This window comes from Benincasa hispida, chromosome 12 (assembly GCF_027475165.1).
Source record: "Benincasa hispida cultivar pf3 chromosome 12, pf3_genome.v1.1, whole genome shotgun sequence".
Lineage (NCBI taxonomy): Eukaryota > Viridiplantae > Streptophyta > Magnoliopsida > Cucurbitales > Cucurbitaceae > Benincasa > Benincasa hispida.
The window spans coordinates 56,223,893-56,242,013 of NC_143489.1; the positions used below are offsets into that span (position 1 = coordinate 56,223,893).

The 18,121-nt window shown below is 37.2% G+C and overlaps 1 protein-coding gene across 1 annotated transcript; it reads right to left on the bottom strand.

Annotated features, from left to right (window-relative positions):
• Positions 1–10,982: 10,982 nt before the first annotated feature.
• On the bottom strand, positions 10,983–17,061 carry LOC120067742 (putative serine/threonine protein phosphatase 2A regulatory subunit B''delta). The gene is made up of 13 exons (XM_039019305.2): positions 16,515–17,061; positions 16,007–16,249; positions 15,768–15,873; positions 15,589–15,688; positions 15,226–15,331; positions 14,989–15,079; positions 14,187–14,328; positions 13,681–13,828; positions 13,466–13,575; positions 12,906–13,062; positions 12,677–12,802; positions 12,431–12,575; positions 10,983–11,415 (listed from the first exon to the last, which is right to left on the bottom strand). Exons 1-12 carry the CDS (start codon positions 16,665–16,667, stop codon positions 12,438–12,440), a joined length of 1,620 nt encoding a protein of 539 aa, XP_038875233.1. The 5' UTR covers positions 16,668–17,061; the 3' UTR covers positions 10,983–11,415; positions 12,431–12,437.
• Positions 17,062–18,121: the final 1,060 nt, after the last annotated feature.

Here is an 18,121-nt window from a genome sequence, read left to right on the forward strand (position 1 = left end):
ACGAGCCCCGATCTTCTGTATGGCCTAATTTGTGGTCTGCACCAATTCAGGTCCTAACAATCTCCTTTCTCCTAACTTATCCCAACACACAGGGGACCTGCAACTCTTCCCATATAGGGCCTCAAAGGGTGACATCCCAATAGTGGACTGGTAGCTGTTATTGTATGCAAACTCCATTAAGTGCAAGTGAGCATCCCAGCTTCCGGAAAACTCTATGGCACAGGCATGCAACATGTCTTCCAGTATCTGATTCAATCTCTCTGTCTGCCCATTAGTCTGAGAGTAGAACGTTGTACTGAAGTTTAATCGGGTCCCCAATGCCGCTGGAGACTCTTTCAGAAGTTAGACGTGAATCGAGGGTCTCTGTCCGACACAATGGACACGAGTACTCCATGCAATCTTACCACTTCCTTCATGTATATCTGTGCCCACTTATTCACTGAAAAGGTGGACTTTTCAACTATGAAATGTGCTAGCTTCGTAAGCCTGTCTACAACGACCCATATCACAGTGAAACCTTTAACTGTTCGAGGAAACCCCACGATGAAGTCCATAGACACATGCTCCCACTTCCATTCTGGTACATTTAATGGTTGTAACAAGCCTGCTGGCCTCTGCCTCGGGGATTTCACCTGCTGGCACACCAGACACTTACTGACGAACTCCGTAACCTTTCTTTTCATATCATTCCACCAATAGTAACGTTTCAGATCTTGGTACATCTTGGTGTTGCCGAGGTGAACCGAGAATAGAGAACTATGAGCCACTGACAATAGCTCCTCCTTAATGTCACTAATCGCCGGCACGCACAGACGCCTCTAATAAAGGAGGCCACCTTCTGCTGACACAAAGAATTCCCTATCCTGGCCTGACTCCACTCTACGAACCCTCTCCTCCAAATAAGGGTCGTCTCGCTGCGCATCAATAATCTTCTGCCTTAGGTTTGGTTGCATCGACATCTGCGTTAATTATGCCGCGATCTTCCCCACGACTACTGCAATCTCTGCCTTCTCTAGTTCCCTGCATAGATGAGTCTGTCTGGTAATGAGAGCTGCGGAATGGGCCACCTTTCTGCTTAAAGCATCTGCCACTACGTTTGCCTTCCCTGGGTGGTACAAAATTTCACAGTCATAATCCTTTACTAGTTCCAACCACCTTCTTTGCCTCATGTTTAGCTCCTTCTGAGTGAAAAAGTACTTCAAACTCTTGTGGTCGGTGAAGATCTGTATCTTTTCCCCATACAAGTAATGTCTCCAGATCTTGAGAGCAAAAACCATCGCTGATAACTCCAATTCATGCGTGGGATAATTTTGTTCGTGCTTCTTTAGTTGACGTGAAGCATAAGCAACTACTCTACCCTACTTCATCAATACGCATCCCAACCCCTTCTTGGATGCATCACTAAAAATGACGAAACCACCTGATCCGTCCGGTACTATAAGAACTGGGGCTAAAACCAGCCTCTGCTTGAGGTCTTGGAAACTGCTTTCACGAGCCTCATTCCAAACAAATGTTGCCCCCTTCCGGGTCAACTAAGTTAATGGGGCAGCTATGCGAGAGAAATCCTTCACGAACCGTCCGTAGTAGCCTGCTAACCCCAGGAAACTGCGTACCTCACTGACCGTGGTTGGACGAACCCAACCCATAACTGCCTCCACCTTTGCAGGATCCACTAAGACACCCTCCTTGGATACCACATACCCTAGAAAGGACACCTGCTTCAACCAAAATTCACATTTAGAAAACTTAGCATATAGCTTATTGGCCCTCAATGTCTTTAAAACTCTCCGCAAATACTCCCCATGCTCGGCCTCTATCTTGGAATAAATCAAAATATCATCAATAAAAACAATCACGAAGGTGTCGAGGAATTCCTTGAACACCCTATTCATCAGATCCATGAACACTGCTGGTGCATTCGTTAGGCCGAATGACATTACTATGAACTCATAATGTCCATACCTCGAACGAAAGGTTGTCTTGGATATGTCACTGTTCTTTATCCTCAGCTGGTGGTACCCTGACCAGAGGCCAATCTTAGAGAATACCGTAGCTCCCTGTAACTGGTCAAACAAATCATCGATCCTAGGAAGGGGATATTTTTTCTTGACAGTTACCTTGTTCAACTCTCTATAGTCAATGCACAGACGTAATGATCCATCCTTCTTTTTCACAAAAAAAACAGGTGCACCCCATGGTGACACACTAGGGTGAATGAAACCCTTGTCCAACAACTCCTGCAATTGGACCTTCAGTTCCTTCAACTCTGTCGGGGCCATTCTGTACGGGGCCCTCGAAATAGGGGTTGTGCCTGGCTCCAATTCAATGGCAAAATCTATCTCCCGCTGCGGGGGCAATCCGAGAAGGTCTTCTGGAAACACATCTGGAAAATCCCTCACTACTGGCTCTGAAGTCAAGGTAACTTCGTTCTCCCTGGTTTCTACCACACTGGCCATAAAGCCCCAGGCTCCTTGGTCGAATAGCCTACTGGCCTTCAATGCGGATATCACCTTGAGTATGACTATGGTCCCAACCCCTTTAAACTTAAAACTGGCTCCTATAGGAGGCTTAAAGATAACCGCCTTACGAGAGCAATCTATGCTGGCATGGTTAGCAGCTAACCAATCCATGCCTAATATAACATCAAAATCGCGCATATCCAAAATTATCAGGGTTACATCTAATGCACGATTTGCTACCTCTACCTGACATGCCTTTATCTTTTCTATAGCTAACATGATCTCTCCCGAGGGAGTGGAAATAGACAAAACAAATGGCAACGATTTTGAGTCTAACATGGTGTGTCTCACAAATATAGCAGATATAAACGAGTGCGAAAAACCAGAGTCAAATAAAAAAAAAAAAAAAGCATGGTGTCCCAAAACGGGAAGTGTACCTGTCACCACGGTGCCTGACTTCTCGGCCTCACGCCGAGTGGTAGAAAATACCTTTCCCTACTGTTGCTGGCAGTTCGGGCCTCCCTGGAACGATCTTATGGGCTGACTCCTATGCTCAGGCACATTCCTCCTTGGGCATCTATCTGCCATATGTCCCTTCTGGCCACAACAGAAATAATTCCCAGAGCCGGCTAAACAACGTCCCCAGTGTTGCTTACTTCAAGTGGTGCATATCGGTCTATCCTCCCTGCCATTCCCAGCTTGGGTACTCTGTTGTCCCCACTGACGTGGAACATGCACTGTGTTCTGACCCCTCTGCTGATGTTCAAGAGTCCTATGCTCAGCCTTCCTTTTCTGTTCTGCGGAGGTCCCAATCCCAAGTGACCTCCTGTATTCCTCTCCCCCCCTAGGAGTCGGCATCAATCCTCACAGCAGCTCACAGTGCCACGACATAAGTCTGGAGATCCAAGGCATGCACCATCCCTGGAAAACCGCTCCTCAGCCCTGGATAAACCTCTCGGTCCTTGCTGCCTCGGTGGCCACTAGCTTAGGAGCAAACTGAGACAGCTTATCGAATTCTTGCTCGTACTCCTCCACTGACATAACGCCCTGCTTTAGGTTCAAGAATTCTGCCTACTTATTATATCGGGTGTTGGCCGAAAAGTACTTCTCATAAAAACGTTCATTGAACTGTTCCCAAGTTGCAAGGTCACCTCCAATATCGATCATCTTTTCTGCCGAACGCCACTAGATTGCCGCGTTACCAGTCAGCATGAAGACTGCGCATTGCAATTTGTGCTCTTCCGGGCACCTCATGAAACAGAAAATTGTCTCAATGGATGACAACCACAGTTCTGCCTTGGTGGGGTCTCCCAACGATCCATCAAAGGGGCGAGGTTCATACTTCCGGAAATCCCTTAAATGCTTGGCCTCGAGAGACAGGCTCTGCGTGTCCTTGTCCTGTGGGTGGGTTTGTCGTAACGGCTCGGGTGGCACTGGTTCCTCCTGAACTTGAGTCTGGGCAGGCTGTCCTGCCATCGTGCTATGGATCAGTTCTTGCAGCTTCCCCATCAGAGCGGTTGCAACAGCTTCACTAATTCGGGCTTCCATTGCCTTTTCATCCACTTGAGTCGTAGGCGGAATTGGCGCCGCCGGAGCAGTTTGATTACTCCCCTCTCTCTCTGCTGGTATTTCTTCTCTAACTGTTTTCCTTGTTCTACGTTTAGGTGCCATGTCCTGTCATAAATTCGTACGTTAGCTAACTATTTCTGGGTCTCTCTCAGACATCATGTGTTTAAAACACTACATCACTATCCTCATATACACATGGAAACTTTCGTTAGTAGAACGTACCTGGCGATGACGAGGAATTCGTTACTAGCCACAGGGACTACCTAGACTTACATAGTAAGTCAGCCTACAGAACCCAAAACATGGGCTCTGATACCAACTGTAACAACCCTACCCCCTAGGACTTAGGTTAGGTCGTTACTAAAATAAATGCATGCATAGAATTTAAAACGACGCCCAGTTATGTTGAAATAAATGCTAATTAAACAAGAGAAGTTCAAAAGACATTTATTAAATGCAATTGTTAAAACAATAATAGGGTACCCATAACTCGTAAAGACTATTAAAGGTATATAAAAGAAATAATCCTTAATAATAAGTTTAAAACGATAAAACTAAACATTAAGGAAAAAATAAGGACTCTAAATGTCATGATGCGGAAGCGTAAAAAACTAGTCCCAGTGGCTCGATCATGAATTCCACTGCGCCATCGCCGGTGCATCTCTACCCTTACCTGAAACATCAACATAAGAAAGAATGAGTATAAAATACTCAGTAAGTAACCCCACCACTAGGGTCAGGCTAGGCATCTGTGTCCTCTAAATACCCACATATGGCACATAAATACATGTAACATATTAGAGACTGAGTCCTATCCTATTGTAGTTAAGTATGCCCACAAAACTGGTGAATCCCGAAGGAAACACAAAACTGGTGAATCCCGAATGAAACACAAACTGGTGAGCATCTAACTAATCAATGAAGACAGTCACACAGTCTTAACATGCTAAGATTCAACATTGTATGGTTCTAAAGCATACATAAAAATCCTTAATACCATGGCTACATCACATACCCATAATTCTTAACAACATATTATACATCATCCATGTATAACTTATATCATAAAGCCACAACATACAAGTATGTTTCAACGCTAGCAGAGCAGACATCGACATATGAAAACACATACTATCACATACTAACGATCAAGCACTTAGGTATGTATGTAAACAAATCAGAATTTGTGCTAAAATATACTTTGATTCAAGTCATACTGTCAATCAACATGCTAACAGTTACCATAACATAAACTTATCATGCTAGCATGCAACTAGAGCCTGGCCCATGGGCGGTTCCAGTGATAAGATTACTTACCTTAATCGAAAATCCACAGATAAACTCAAACGATCAAACGGGCTGCGGCTTGAAGAAACGACCGTACCATATGAATACAACCATTAAGTTTCAGTCCAAAAAAATAATTGCGACAACTCAGATTCAAAACCACAATACCCAATAGCTTACCCAAGGAACTTGGTTAACAACCACTCCAAAATCTCCTTCCAACAGATTTTAACTCCCCAAAAGACGACAACTTGGAACCTTAAGAATACAAGGGTTAAGTCAAACCTAGTTTAGAAATCAGAGCGTGCCCACAAACCAACAATAAGGACTATAATCCTTACCAAAACTCTTGTCGAACGATCTCGAACCCGTTGGACAGCCACTGCAAAAGTTTCCTCGATTCAAAACTAAGGCCAAAAATAATTCGAATAAGTTAACCTTCATTCCAAACTTAATATGGTCCAAACTCCCACCCAACTTCACAAAAGGCTTACCTAAAACTGCCAGATCCGGCGAACCCAAAGGTGACAGCGGTGGCGGACAGCGGCAGCGGGGCGATGGACGCGCAGATTCGGTGGCTGGGCTCCAACCTAGGTGAAAACGGCACAGGGCAGTGGTCCAAAACGGGAGCAGCAGCAGTTCGACTCGTGCGGCGAAGGGAGGCGCGATGGCGAGCGGCGTGGTCTGACCGACGGGATCTGGACGGCCGAAACCCACGAACGGCGAACAACGCAGTTGGAGGGAGGTCGACAGCTGGGCGAATGGTGGCAGTGGTGCAACCAGTTGAAAGCGGACGTGCGGTGCTTCGAGGTCGACGAACGGCGGTCGGTTGGAGGCGCACGCGACTTGGGTGCGGCGGCTAGGCGTGCGGCAAGGAAGAAGAAATCGGGGGGGGGGGGGGGGGGGGGGGGGGGACTCGCGTGGGTGAGGGAGAAGGTGAGGGGGGCTTTTTATAAAAATATAATAAAATAATAATAATAATAATAATCATCTTCATAATAATAATAAAAAGAAAATAGTATAACTTTAATTAGATTTTTTTTCCTTAACCCACTTTATACTATTTAATTCTTTTCCTTTTTCCAAAAATAATTAATTCCTGCCATAACTTTTTTCAAATTGAAAATTTCTTGAATAAATTCCACGAAAGCACTTAAATCCTCGCGTTTATACTTTAAATTCAGAATTCCAAACATGTCCTTCAACTAAGGACAATTATTGAAAAGGGAAAAGTTTTACACAAAAAAAAAATAAATAAATAAAAAGGTGTGGGATGTTACACAACACTTATAACTATTCTACAAAGCGGGCCGCATCCGTAGCGTTACCAGGGTAAGGTTTCCCTCCTATATCCATATACTACAGACCATTTTGGTTATCACTTAAGACATGATCCACCTGTATGTCTCCACATACATACTTAAGTTACAACGACAACCAGGGATCTTAGTTTATTGGTTTGTAATAAAACTATTAAAACATCCAATGTTCCAAAGACAAAAGTGAAGAAAATATTATATAATATTACATCACAAGTGTTTGTTCTAAACTGTGTTTACAAACTACAGGACCCAATGAGAGTTTAAGGCATCAACCCTAACAGCCAGAGAGGAACGCGAGAAGAAAAGTTCTTAAATGAGGAGTTTGTGATCTTACCAGAGAGGAAAGCAAGAAAAAAAAAGTTCTTCAAGGGTAAGTTGTATCTCTTTCCCTTTCCTCTCTGTACTATGTGATAAGCATGCATAAGAGTTGGATTTCTATCCTCTTGTTCTTTGTATTTCTTTGTTTTTATTAAGTTTCCAAAATCGAATTCCTAGACACAAGTGATCGTTCACTTCCGCTGCAGGAGTTCGATTCTCTTCAATAAATGCCAAAGAACTGAAAATCTTACAGCTAAAAGTGATATGCCAATATGATACATCCTAGAATGGAGATTTTTTATGTGTGTGGGATAGATTTCATGGGCCCTTTTTCCCCATCCTTTGAAAGTACATATATTCTTCTGGTTGTAAATTACACATCGAAATGAATTGAAGTAATTGCAACTACAACTAATGATGTGAAAGTTGTGAAGAAGCTCCTAGTTAAGAACATCTTCAGCAAGTATGGAACACCTCGTGCTCTTACTAGCGATGAAGGTAATCACTTTATCAACAGGGTCATGGCAAACTTACTTTAGAAATATAATGTGAAGCATAGAATCGCTATTGCCTATCACCCACATACAAATGGGCTAGGTGAGCTGTCAAACAGAGAGAATAAAGGGATTTTGGAGAAGACTGTAAATCTATCTCGAAAAGATTGGTCGCTACAACTAGAGACGCTTTAGGGGCTCATAGAACAACGTTTAAAGCTCTTCTGGGAATGTCTCCTTACAGGATTGTGTTCAAGAAGGCGTGTCATTTACCTTTGGAGTTGGCCCACAAAGCTTTATGGGCTATTAAAAATTTGAACATGGAGATGGAGAAAGCAAAAGACAAGGATATTACAGTTGAACGAGTTAGAAGAACTCCGATACCATGCTTATGGAAACGTCAAGTTGAATAAGGAGAGAAGAAAGAGATGCCACAACCAACAAATTCGACCATCTAAGTTTCAGGAAAGGCAATAGGTGTTGCTATTCAATTCTAAGTCGAGACTCTTCCCTGGTAGACTCAAATCACAATGGTCAGGACCTAACAAAATTCATAAAGTATATCGTCACGATGCGGTGAACTTGATTGATAAGGAAGGTGGTGTCTTCAAATTAAATGGATAAAGAATCAAAGCTTATAGGGGCGAATCTGTAAACAAGGGCAAAACCTGAATCTCTCTTGTTGAGTAAGCGAGGAATCATGTGTATAAGTACCTTAATTTGTTTTGTTTTCTTTCTTTAAAAAAGAAGAAGAAGAAGAAGAAAGGAGAAGGAACAAATGTTTAGTTTCGTGAATGTCAACTCATTATTATTAATATTAATATTATTTTTTATTTTTATTAATAAAATCAATCGTCCACAACCCAATGTTCAAATACATTATAGGTATGAATTATCATATACTTTTTTAAGATTTTATATTCATATTTTTTTTCATTTTTTAGTATTAAGTTTTTTAAATATCATTTGTTATACCTACATTTTAGGACTAAGTTATATTTGATTTGAATCTATTTTCTAATTAGCATACAAATGGGAAAATATTTAGCTACTTTGAAAATGGATATTTAAATTTAGTTACGTATCTTGTTTGATGATGGAATGAGAAAGAAAGCTAAGGACCGTTTGGATTGACTTGAAAAAAAAAATGTTTTTCAAACGTCACATTTTTATTTAAACACTTTTCACAAAAACGGTTGAAAATCCACTTCAAAAGTTATTTTGCGTAGTTGTCAAACACTCCAATTCCTTTCAAAATAACATTTTTTTAAGTTAAATATTTGAAAATGTATTCTAAATACATCCTAAGGAATTTGTTTCAAGGTTTTAAATATGCCCACGAATTAAGTATGTCTGGGAATAAAATTACTGGAAATCAAAGATAACTATGTTTGATTGTACATGAGAATGTTATAAAAAAAAAATTATGGTATCAAACTAGTTTTGTATTTTTTTTTTTTTTTCTTTTTTTAGAAGAAAAGTATTTTATTAAACCTCAAGGGCAAAATTTGAGATACATTCATTTACAGCAATATTTTGAATCCACATAGGGAAGGAATATACTCAAGTTTCATTTATTCCTAAGGTCATTTGGTTTAAAGTTTTATAGATGTCTAGGAATAGAAGATACTTAGGAATATGATCTGGGAATAGAATAAAAAATGACTATGTTCGCTATGTATGAGAATGAGAATAGGATGTCTGGAAATGTGTTATACTTATTTATGTAATTATAAAGTATAAAATTAATAAAAATTAATTTCAATAATTAACTTTTGTTTGTTAATTTATTTATGTTACATTAAGTTATTAAATCAATTTTAAGCTATTAAAATTTAACTAAATTTACTTGTTCACCCTGCAGATTAATATATTTATTATCAATTAGATTTTTTACGTTGCACACCTATATTATCAGTTTTTATTAAAAATATTGGTAATTAATTTAAATATCTATTTTTTTCTATTGTTTTTTTAATTGAAGAGGTAATCAGCTACTTGTTTAATGTAAATTATAAGCCTTAAATTATAAAAGAAGTTGGTAAAAACTAATTGATTTTAAATCATCAAACAATATTTTTAATTTTTAAAAAATAACTATAATTATAAATTAAAACTAAAAGTACAAGTGTACAAGATTGTTTAATTGAAAAAAGTAACTTATTTCATTATTAGTTTATTAATTAATATTTTTTAAAAACTAATTAATTATTTTAATAAATAATTTATGATGTTAATATATATTACCAATAGAAAGAGATTTAAGCAAATATAATTATGATTTTCATATTTTTTTAAAAAGATTATAATTTTTCATATTACTTCATAATAATAGAATACATTATTATATTAGCATTATTATTGATAAAATTAATTATATATGTCAATTATAAATTTAATATGTTTACAAAATTAACTAATCTCAATAAAAAAGAAAAACAAATAAAATGAAAAGATAAAAAGTAAGAGGGAGAACACCAATGGAAACGGAGAAAACCCACCTATTTGGGTAATTATAAAAAATGATGGGAATATGAAATGTCTTGAAATAAGATATTTCCATCCCAAAATTGAAAACTTGTACCAAACATGGTGATAAAATATCATTTTTCTTTCTCACCTCTTATTCCATGAACCAAACGGGTCATAAGAAGCGAATGAAGTGTAGTTTGTAATCTTATCATATACCTTTTAATTTTATATTGTGTTAAATCTCTCTTAGGTAAGAAATCTTATCATTATATACTATACTGTTTTGTTTATTTATAAAAATAATTTTAAAATAAAGAAAACAGTGTATGATAATGATAAGATCTTAGGATTAAGTCATAATTGTTTTAGATCTATTTTATGATTTTGTTTAAACTAACGAGGGATTTTGGTCTATTACTTTATCCAAAAAATCTCTCATTTTTTCCGCATTTGGCTATTTATACAAAATTAAAGTCTTTTAGTTTTTCTAATATATATATATATATATATGTATATGTATATGTATATATATGTGTGTGTAAATTTAGATATTCCTCTTATTGCCCCCAACATCAAAAATGAAATTTTAGACCTAGTTCCAACCCTAAATAAACTTTGATCACAAAGAATCCATATGCAGTTTAGATAGAGAAAAGTCCAGACTAAATTATAAAAAATAAAATTAAAAAAAAATACTTGCAAAATTTTACTTCTTATTTAAAAAATACTCATATTTTTATAAAAAGTGTAATTGTAATTGCAATATTACCCCTAACATTTCATAAATACTTCAACACTCCCCTCAAGAGTGTACAATTTGTTAGAATATCTGCAAAAATTGAAATATGAAACAAGGATCGTTTATATATTTATATTTATATTTCAATAACAAAAGGAGATGAAGGGATTCAAACCTACTCCCAACCTTTTAGTCAAGTGCATATACTTAAAAAACTTTAATTATAATCTTGAAACAACCATCGGTAGGCTTCTCAGGCTTCAAATTCATGCAACATCCGATGATTTTTCTTCCAAGAGACCGTGCAAGTTCCAAAAGAAAATTTTTGATGCATTCAACAGACTTTGCTATATAAAGAAAAAACATGGAGAAGTGTCGATTCTATACAAATTGATTTTGGGTTGACGATTACGATCGACATAATTTCATGTGTGCTATTCTGGTGACGAATCTAACAAGACAACATCAAATTCAATCTGTAAGAGCTTTAAAATGTAAACTACAACAGTAACATGAACAGCAAAGAAGCCGAGAGATACGTTGTGTTGCTGCAAATAAAAAATTGAGCAGAGGAATGGCAAAAGGATATTATGGAAATATGCCAAGCATTGAATCTAGTCTCACTGCAGGGAAACTTCATGCAATGTACATTTCTTGTGCAGCCAAACTATGCAGTGGCATTAAGCACATCTCTCGTCTCACGTCCAATACTGCGATCAACCAAGTACCATTTCTGTGTTTACATCACTGATCACCTGCATTTAAATCACACCAAATGAAAAGCTAATACATGACACAAACAATAAGCTCTCATCAGCTCATGTGCCTGGCGAGTGGCTTAATGGGTATCTTAGCCTTTCCCTTGGCTATAACCAAGATTTAAGGCATATTGATCAGCCACGATGAAAAGGGTTATATGGCTAGAATTAAGAAAAGAAATTACTATCTTTGTTTGTCCATATTGATCAGCCATTATGGAAAGGGTTATGGCTAGAATTAAGAAAATGAATTACAATCTCTATTTTTACCCTTAACGTTCTAGATCCCTTCGAAAGTGGCCTAAGTTAATTGAGAAATTCTTTGGGTTATTATTTTCTTTTTCCTTTTTTCTTGAGGTATTTGTGAGTGTCGGAGCCAGCTTACGCACACCTTAACTAATCTCATAGGACAACCCACCTGACCCAACAACATTAGAGTGTCAAGGAAACTCATTGTATATTAAATCCTAGGTTCTATATTGAAAGGAAGCTTTTTGGTGGTGGATATGGGATTGAGTAGGGGCAGCTTTATAGATACGCTAGTTCTAACAACCCTAGGGTTGCAATTGCTAGAACTAAGAAAGTTTTGATGGAAAGTGATTTTATATATTTGGGCAATGGTTCCTATCAAAAACAAAATGGTAAAATTACTAATAGCAATGTGGGCAATGGTTCCAATTTTAATTATGTTTTGGGAAGATTCTGGGAAAGATGGCTCTCCTTTTTGTGTGCTCTTCTTCCCTTCTCTGTTAAGCATTGCTAATAGCATAAGTTACATTCATGTTGCTGGAATGGAGCCTCAGGTGATTGGTCGCTAAGATGTCATAATTACAAATATGGTCGTAGGGCAAACTCCAAAGAGAAACCTTGTAAGGGGCAATGTCATCTGCTCTTTTACATTCCTTTGCCTTTTGAGAAGGAGGTTTAACCATCCATCAACCCTGGCAACTCCCACTTTTAACATGTAAATTACAGATACGAGAAAATGAAGGAAAAAGGACGAAGAGATTACCCATATGTCAAAAAGGAGCCTCAAGTGACTCATCCCAGACATCACTTGCATTTGAAGCATCTTCAGCTTCTTCTTCCATGGAAAGACGAATATATTCTCTATGTGCAAATCGATCCCATTCAGTCAAAGTTGGATCCTCATGTTCCTAACAAAATAGAATATTAATTTTATCTTCAGAACTTAATGCAGAATATAGTTGGAACTCTAAATCCATTTGCCACAACTGAGGCAAAAACTTCAGTTTACCTGACGAATTAGAAATGGATCACGACTTTCAAAGGCAACGAACTTATTGAGATTGAAGAGGATGTTGAAAACGTGTCCAGCAAGTTTACAGTTTTTGATATCTCGTAATGTTATGCATTCCTCATTCTGTATTTGAAATGATACGTCAATAAAAAAAATCATATTTTCGCCTGAAATAAGTTACGAAATTAAAAAAGGAAAGGAGCAATAACTAGGCCGAGGAATTGACCTCGGGTCCAATCATATCAAAAATCTGGCACAATATGTCCTCAAACAGCACTGGTTCCTGAGCCATACACTCCATTCGGTGTAACTGCTCTTCAAAAAAATACTGCATTTCGTTCCTTGTGAGCACTCCATTTCCGTCTAGATCAATGCATTTGAACCTAGAGAAAGCAATCTGAAAGATCAAGAAACATCCTAATTTTGGATTATATTAACCCCCCCACCCCAACACACAAACAAACCCCAAAGACAAAGATAGTCCCTCCACTACATCATAATTAAAATTAAGAAAGGATCTCCAATTGGTTTTTGCCAGGAAAGGAGAAAAATAACAAAAGAATTTAGATAAGGATCATTGATGAGAGGCCGCAACTAAAATTCCACAAAAATTATTAGAGAACTCTTTACATTTGATCTTGCGGTAGATTTTAGATGATCTGGGTCTGGAATCCTACTTCTTATCATACTTTCTTGCAGTTCAGGAATTGGAACTTTTAAAAAGAAACGTTGAACTACAGTAGAGAGTTTACACAAGACCTCCAGACACAAAAAGAGTAAATATACCAGTACTCAAGACTCGGTTCAGATGATTTATCCTCTTCAGCCAGAATGAAGTAAACAAAGTCTTCATATCCCATCCTTCCTTCAACGTTACAAGTAAATTTTCTTGGAATCTGAGTGGGAAAGATTCAGCAAATAAAAAGCTTGTTGGCCCAAGAATAAACCTAAAGAAAAAACCAGTCAACAGAGGAGAATAATTCAAGGGGAAAACTTCAAACCTGAGAAAAGATTCTATCGACAATCCGATAGGTTAGAGCATGGTTACTATATTTGATAACATTCTCTTTCTCAATTAAAAAATCATGATCATTGTCAAGCTCCCAAAATTTGCAATATATCACATAGAAGTGTTCATATGAGAAGTACCTGAACCACACAAGGACAATAGTTATGAGAAAGATCTAAGAACTAAACAAAAGCAACATTTTTTTCAGCATACAGAGAAAAAATCGAAAAAATCAGGTAGACCTTAATTTTAAGAAAGATAAAAGTTTAAAAGAAAATGAATGATTTTTTTCATAAAAAGACTGAAAAAGTAGTTTTACAATCTCCACCACAAAAAAAACTGAGAATGAGAAATAAGGAGAGTCTGTTATCATGTTCAACTTTCCTTAAAGAATATAACTATGTGATTAGTGTCGAATGTGTATCAAGGTAAATGCCCCTATAGATAACATTCTGATTTCCTCTAAGAAAACTGAGTATCATCAACATATGAACATACTTCAGGACTTTGTTGATATCTTCTTCCTTGTCCACATGCTGCATTGCAGCAATTAAGTTCCCACGCTTCAACTCCCTGAGGGTAATACGACCGTTACTGGATCTGTTAATATAGTAAAATATCCTGTATATGACTGTTTCAGCTGCTCCATTTGTAAGAGAAAGTATACATGGAATCAGTTTCACATTACAAAACATTAAACTAGCAAGTAAATTTTGAACCATGTATAAAAGAGGAAAAATAAGCAGTTTAAAATTTAGTAGATCGAGCCATTAAACAATTTAGACCCCGTTTGATAACCATTTTGTTTTTTAAAATTGGGCTTATTTTAAATTCTCACAATTTCTTCAATGGTTTTCATTTTTCCTAAGGCATTTGAATTCTTAGCTAAATTCCGAATTCCAAAGAAAAAAGAGTTTAAAAGCTACTTTCAAAAGTTTTCAAAACTTAGGATTGGATTTTAAAAACATCTCTCAAAAGACGATGACAACAACAAAATATAAAAATGTAATAATAATAATAATAATAATAATAATTCTATAGGTGGAAGTAGTGTTTATAAACCTAACTTCCAAAAAATCAAATTGTTATCAAATGAGGCCTAAGTAAATCATGGAAGTAAGGGAAAAATATATGAGGTTGAGAATATATTCGGCAAATTGACATGTGGAAACCACAACCAAATTATATTAGTAAAAGCAACAGTGACCAAGGTCATCTAAATGATATAGAAACAATATATCTACAAAATCAGTTCCTGATTACACATCTGGAAAAGTAGTGTAGCAGGTAATCTTCTCACCATATCTTTCCTGGAATTCTGGTGTACTTTGCAAAAACTCCAACCCTGGGTGAGTTGCCAAAAGTTCTTGTAAAGCAGGTTTGAAATCATCCTGAATTTAAGATACAAATTTTTACTGAGGAAAGGGAAACCAAATTTTCCCTGTGATATTTTCTCGGTGAAATTATTTTTAATTGTCATCAACATTGAATGCGAAGCACGGGTATGCAGTTTTTTATATAAAGAAAAAAACTATACCTGAACAAGGTAATTGCGCTCTGGTTCCTTGAGAATAGTAAATATTTGGGATGCTAAATCCATAGTTAACATATTGCTTGTAATCCAATAATTGATGAACTGTTCTCTACAAAATAAGCAACAAAGTCATTACATTCCGATAAAAATCTACAAAACAAATACTCATTCATTCATCAGGGTTTAATTGAGTCTCATGTTGCCCATGTGCCAAAGATCAGTCATCTATTCAACAAATGTGGAAACTAAGCATAGAATCCTAAGAAATACAATGGGGGAGGTGCTCCTGTGTGCTTACCTGAGGTGAACTGCTTTCATTTTTAAATTCCCTTCTAGATATTTATACTTCCATTCTTAAATGCGTACCTTGATACTTTTCCATTGCAGTTAACGTCAATCTTCCTAAAAAGAGCAGTGGAGAGATATGAGGGTAACTTGCAGATCTCCTTTGTGACTGATTTAAATTCTGCATTGAAGGAAGGAAATTGAAATCCTTAAGAAACCTAGCAAGAAAAGAGAATAAGAGCATTACAGTTCACTCTCACCCTTTATTTGCACTCCGTCCAAGCGAGATAGAAAAAACTGATTTGCTTTAGACAGAAAATCTTCTGTCATAGCATTAGGCGGTGGACGGCCACTTGTAAAATAGAACTGCAAATATATTACAAGTCTCATGAGGCTATGTCAACTTGTAACATCTCTAATACAAATTTGGACAGTCAAGTACAGAAACCCTGCATACTTGGATTAACAATTAGCGAACAATCGACAGTTTCCTCAATACCTGTGGTATAGCCTCTCTTGCTGGTTCCTTAACCAACTTAAGGGGAGAACCTAACGAAGAAGGGCCAAACCTCTGTTTCACCGTACGTGGTGAACTGGATGCACTGCGTGGTGAAAGTGGAGGAGTACTGCCACCCGGAAACATGGAAGGTAAAGAATGATTAGAAACACCATTGATTCCAGTAGAGTTGCCGCCAACACTCAAAGAAGCACCGGACTTCGCATCAGCAACCAAAGAATTCACCTAAGTCCAAAACAATAATTGGGGGGGAAGGGTCTTCATGAGGAAGCAAAAATCAGATGAAAGTTTACAGTACAAATTATTACGCGATACGAAAATTTCGTCCGAAGCGCAAGTAATTTCTAAAATTGATTTGTTTTCTCATTGGCTTACTTATACAAAAGCCACAAAGAACTCCAATCATGACTTTGGAAGTATAGAACACTCGAGTAATATCGATTTAGAGTTTCAAAACAAAGCGAGGTACAAGAATGAATCGAAGAAGTACCAGTCGGCCAGTCTCGGGAAGCGAAAGCCACTGCGAAAACAGCGCTTCAACGACATAAGGATTGGATTTCAGAGCAAAATAAGACACCTCGGGGAGCTGCAACATCTCAAGGTCCAGCAGGAACTCCAAGTTACCTTCAGCATCCATATCCATCACCAACTCTATCCACCTCTCATACAAACCGCAAATTCGAATCACCACAAACAGAAAACCTAATCCCCAATCTTCATGAACTCCACACTCAACTATCACTCCACTGCGAAACACTTTAAACAAGATCTCGAAAAGCAAACGATGCAACAACAACTGGTGATCAACAGCTCTCAGAACGAAATCGCCACGGATTCCGCTGACTCAGAAGCTCCGAAACCGGAACAATCGCCGATGGAGGACAGTGACGGAGCTGCATGTGAAAGTAGAGAGGGAAATGAAGTTCAATGGAGGGGTATTGTGGTAATTATGACAGATATGAAGTCTGTTTCTTTGAATCTGCGTGGATCCAAAGGGCAAAAAGGGCTTCGCCGGAAGAGGAAGCCGAGCCGACTCCGATTGAACTAAAACTACAGATCGACTGTAGAACAAAGTCGGGAAATCGTACGGATGAAAATCTCGTCGTTTTGTGGAAATGGAAACGGGAGCCGTCGATTTGCTCAAAGAAAGCAGTATTAGTCAATTCATTGGCGTCGGCTTCGGCTTCGGCTTGGCTACGGCCCAATAATTATTCCAAAAATCAATTTATAACACTAAACTTTAGAAATTTTATTAATTAAAATCCAAATTAAGAATAGCGTGAATGTACATTAAACTTTCGGATCAATTTGTACTCTCCATTCCTCCTGAGTTACCACTATTTCCGTTTTATTGTATGAAGCACAAATACGGATATAGTTACACGATACGAATGCGATCAGATATGACGTTTCGTCCATTTTTAAAAAGTTAAGATACGGATATATCTAAAGATACGTCATTTTTTATACATTTTTTTTAATATATATATTTATAAAAAACGAGGATATTGATACATCGAAGATACATTTTATTTTTCTTAAAAAAATCTAGGATATAGATAAATTTAACATACAAGTTGATAACAACAGCACAAAGTATAATACAATCACTGAAATACGATACAAAAAAGCAACATCTAAGATGTTAAAGTACAATAGTTAATAAAATGCAATAGAAAAGTGACTCATATTACAAAGAAGAATAAGAGTAGAGGGAGAAGTATGAAGATAAACGAAGAATTTTTTCATTGAATTGTTGAAGATGTCTAATGGTTTATATTTTGGTGAACTTTGTGGGAAATCAAATGTGAATGTGAAAATTAGATGATTCTAGGGTTTGGTTTTTTATTTTTTTATTTTTTCCTTTTAGTTTTGGACTTGAGTATTAGCCTTTTAAATAGGTTGCATAGTTTTAGATGGGGAAAGATTAGATGAGTTGTTTGTCTTTTTTCTTTAAAAAAAGATATGCGTAGAAATAGATACGTCAAATCTACGTATCTAGAATATGTCTGATACGGATTCTTTGCCTCACATGAAGTATTTGTGTTTCATAGGTTTTTTTCATTCAAACAAAATCATAAAAAATATAATAACAAC

Excerpts from the sequence above, each read along its gene's own strand:
- LOC120067742 (XM_039019305.2), bottom strand. The coding sequence starts at position 16,667 with ATGGATATGGATGCTGAAGGTAACTTGGAGTTCCTGCTGGACCTTGAG. Across the intron at positions 13,063-13,465 it reads GAACCGAGTCTTGAGTACTG|GTTCAAATGCATTGATCTAG; the intron begins GTATATTTACTC and ends TGCTTTCTCTAG. Across the intron at positions 12,803-12,905 it reads TTGATATGATTGGACCCGAG|AATGAGGAATGCATAACATT; the intron begins GTCAATTCCTCG and ends TTTCAAATACAG.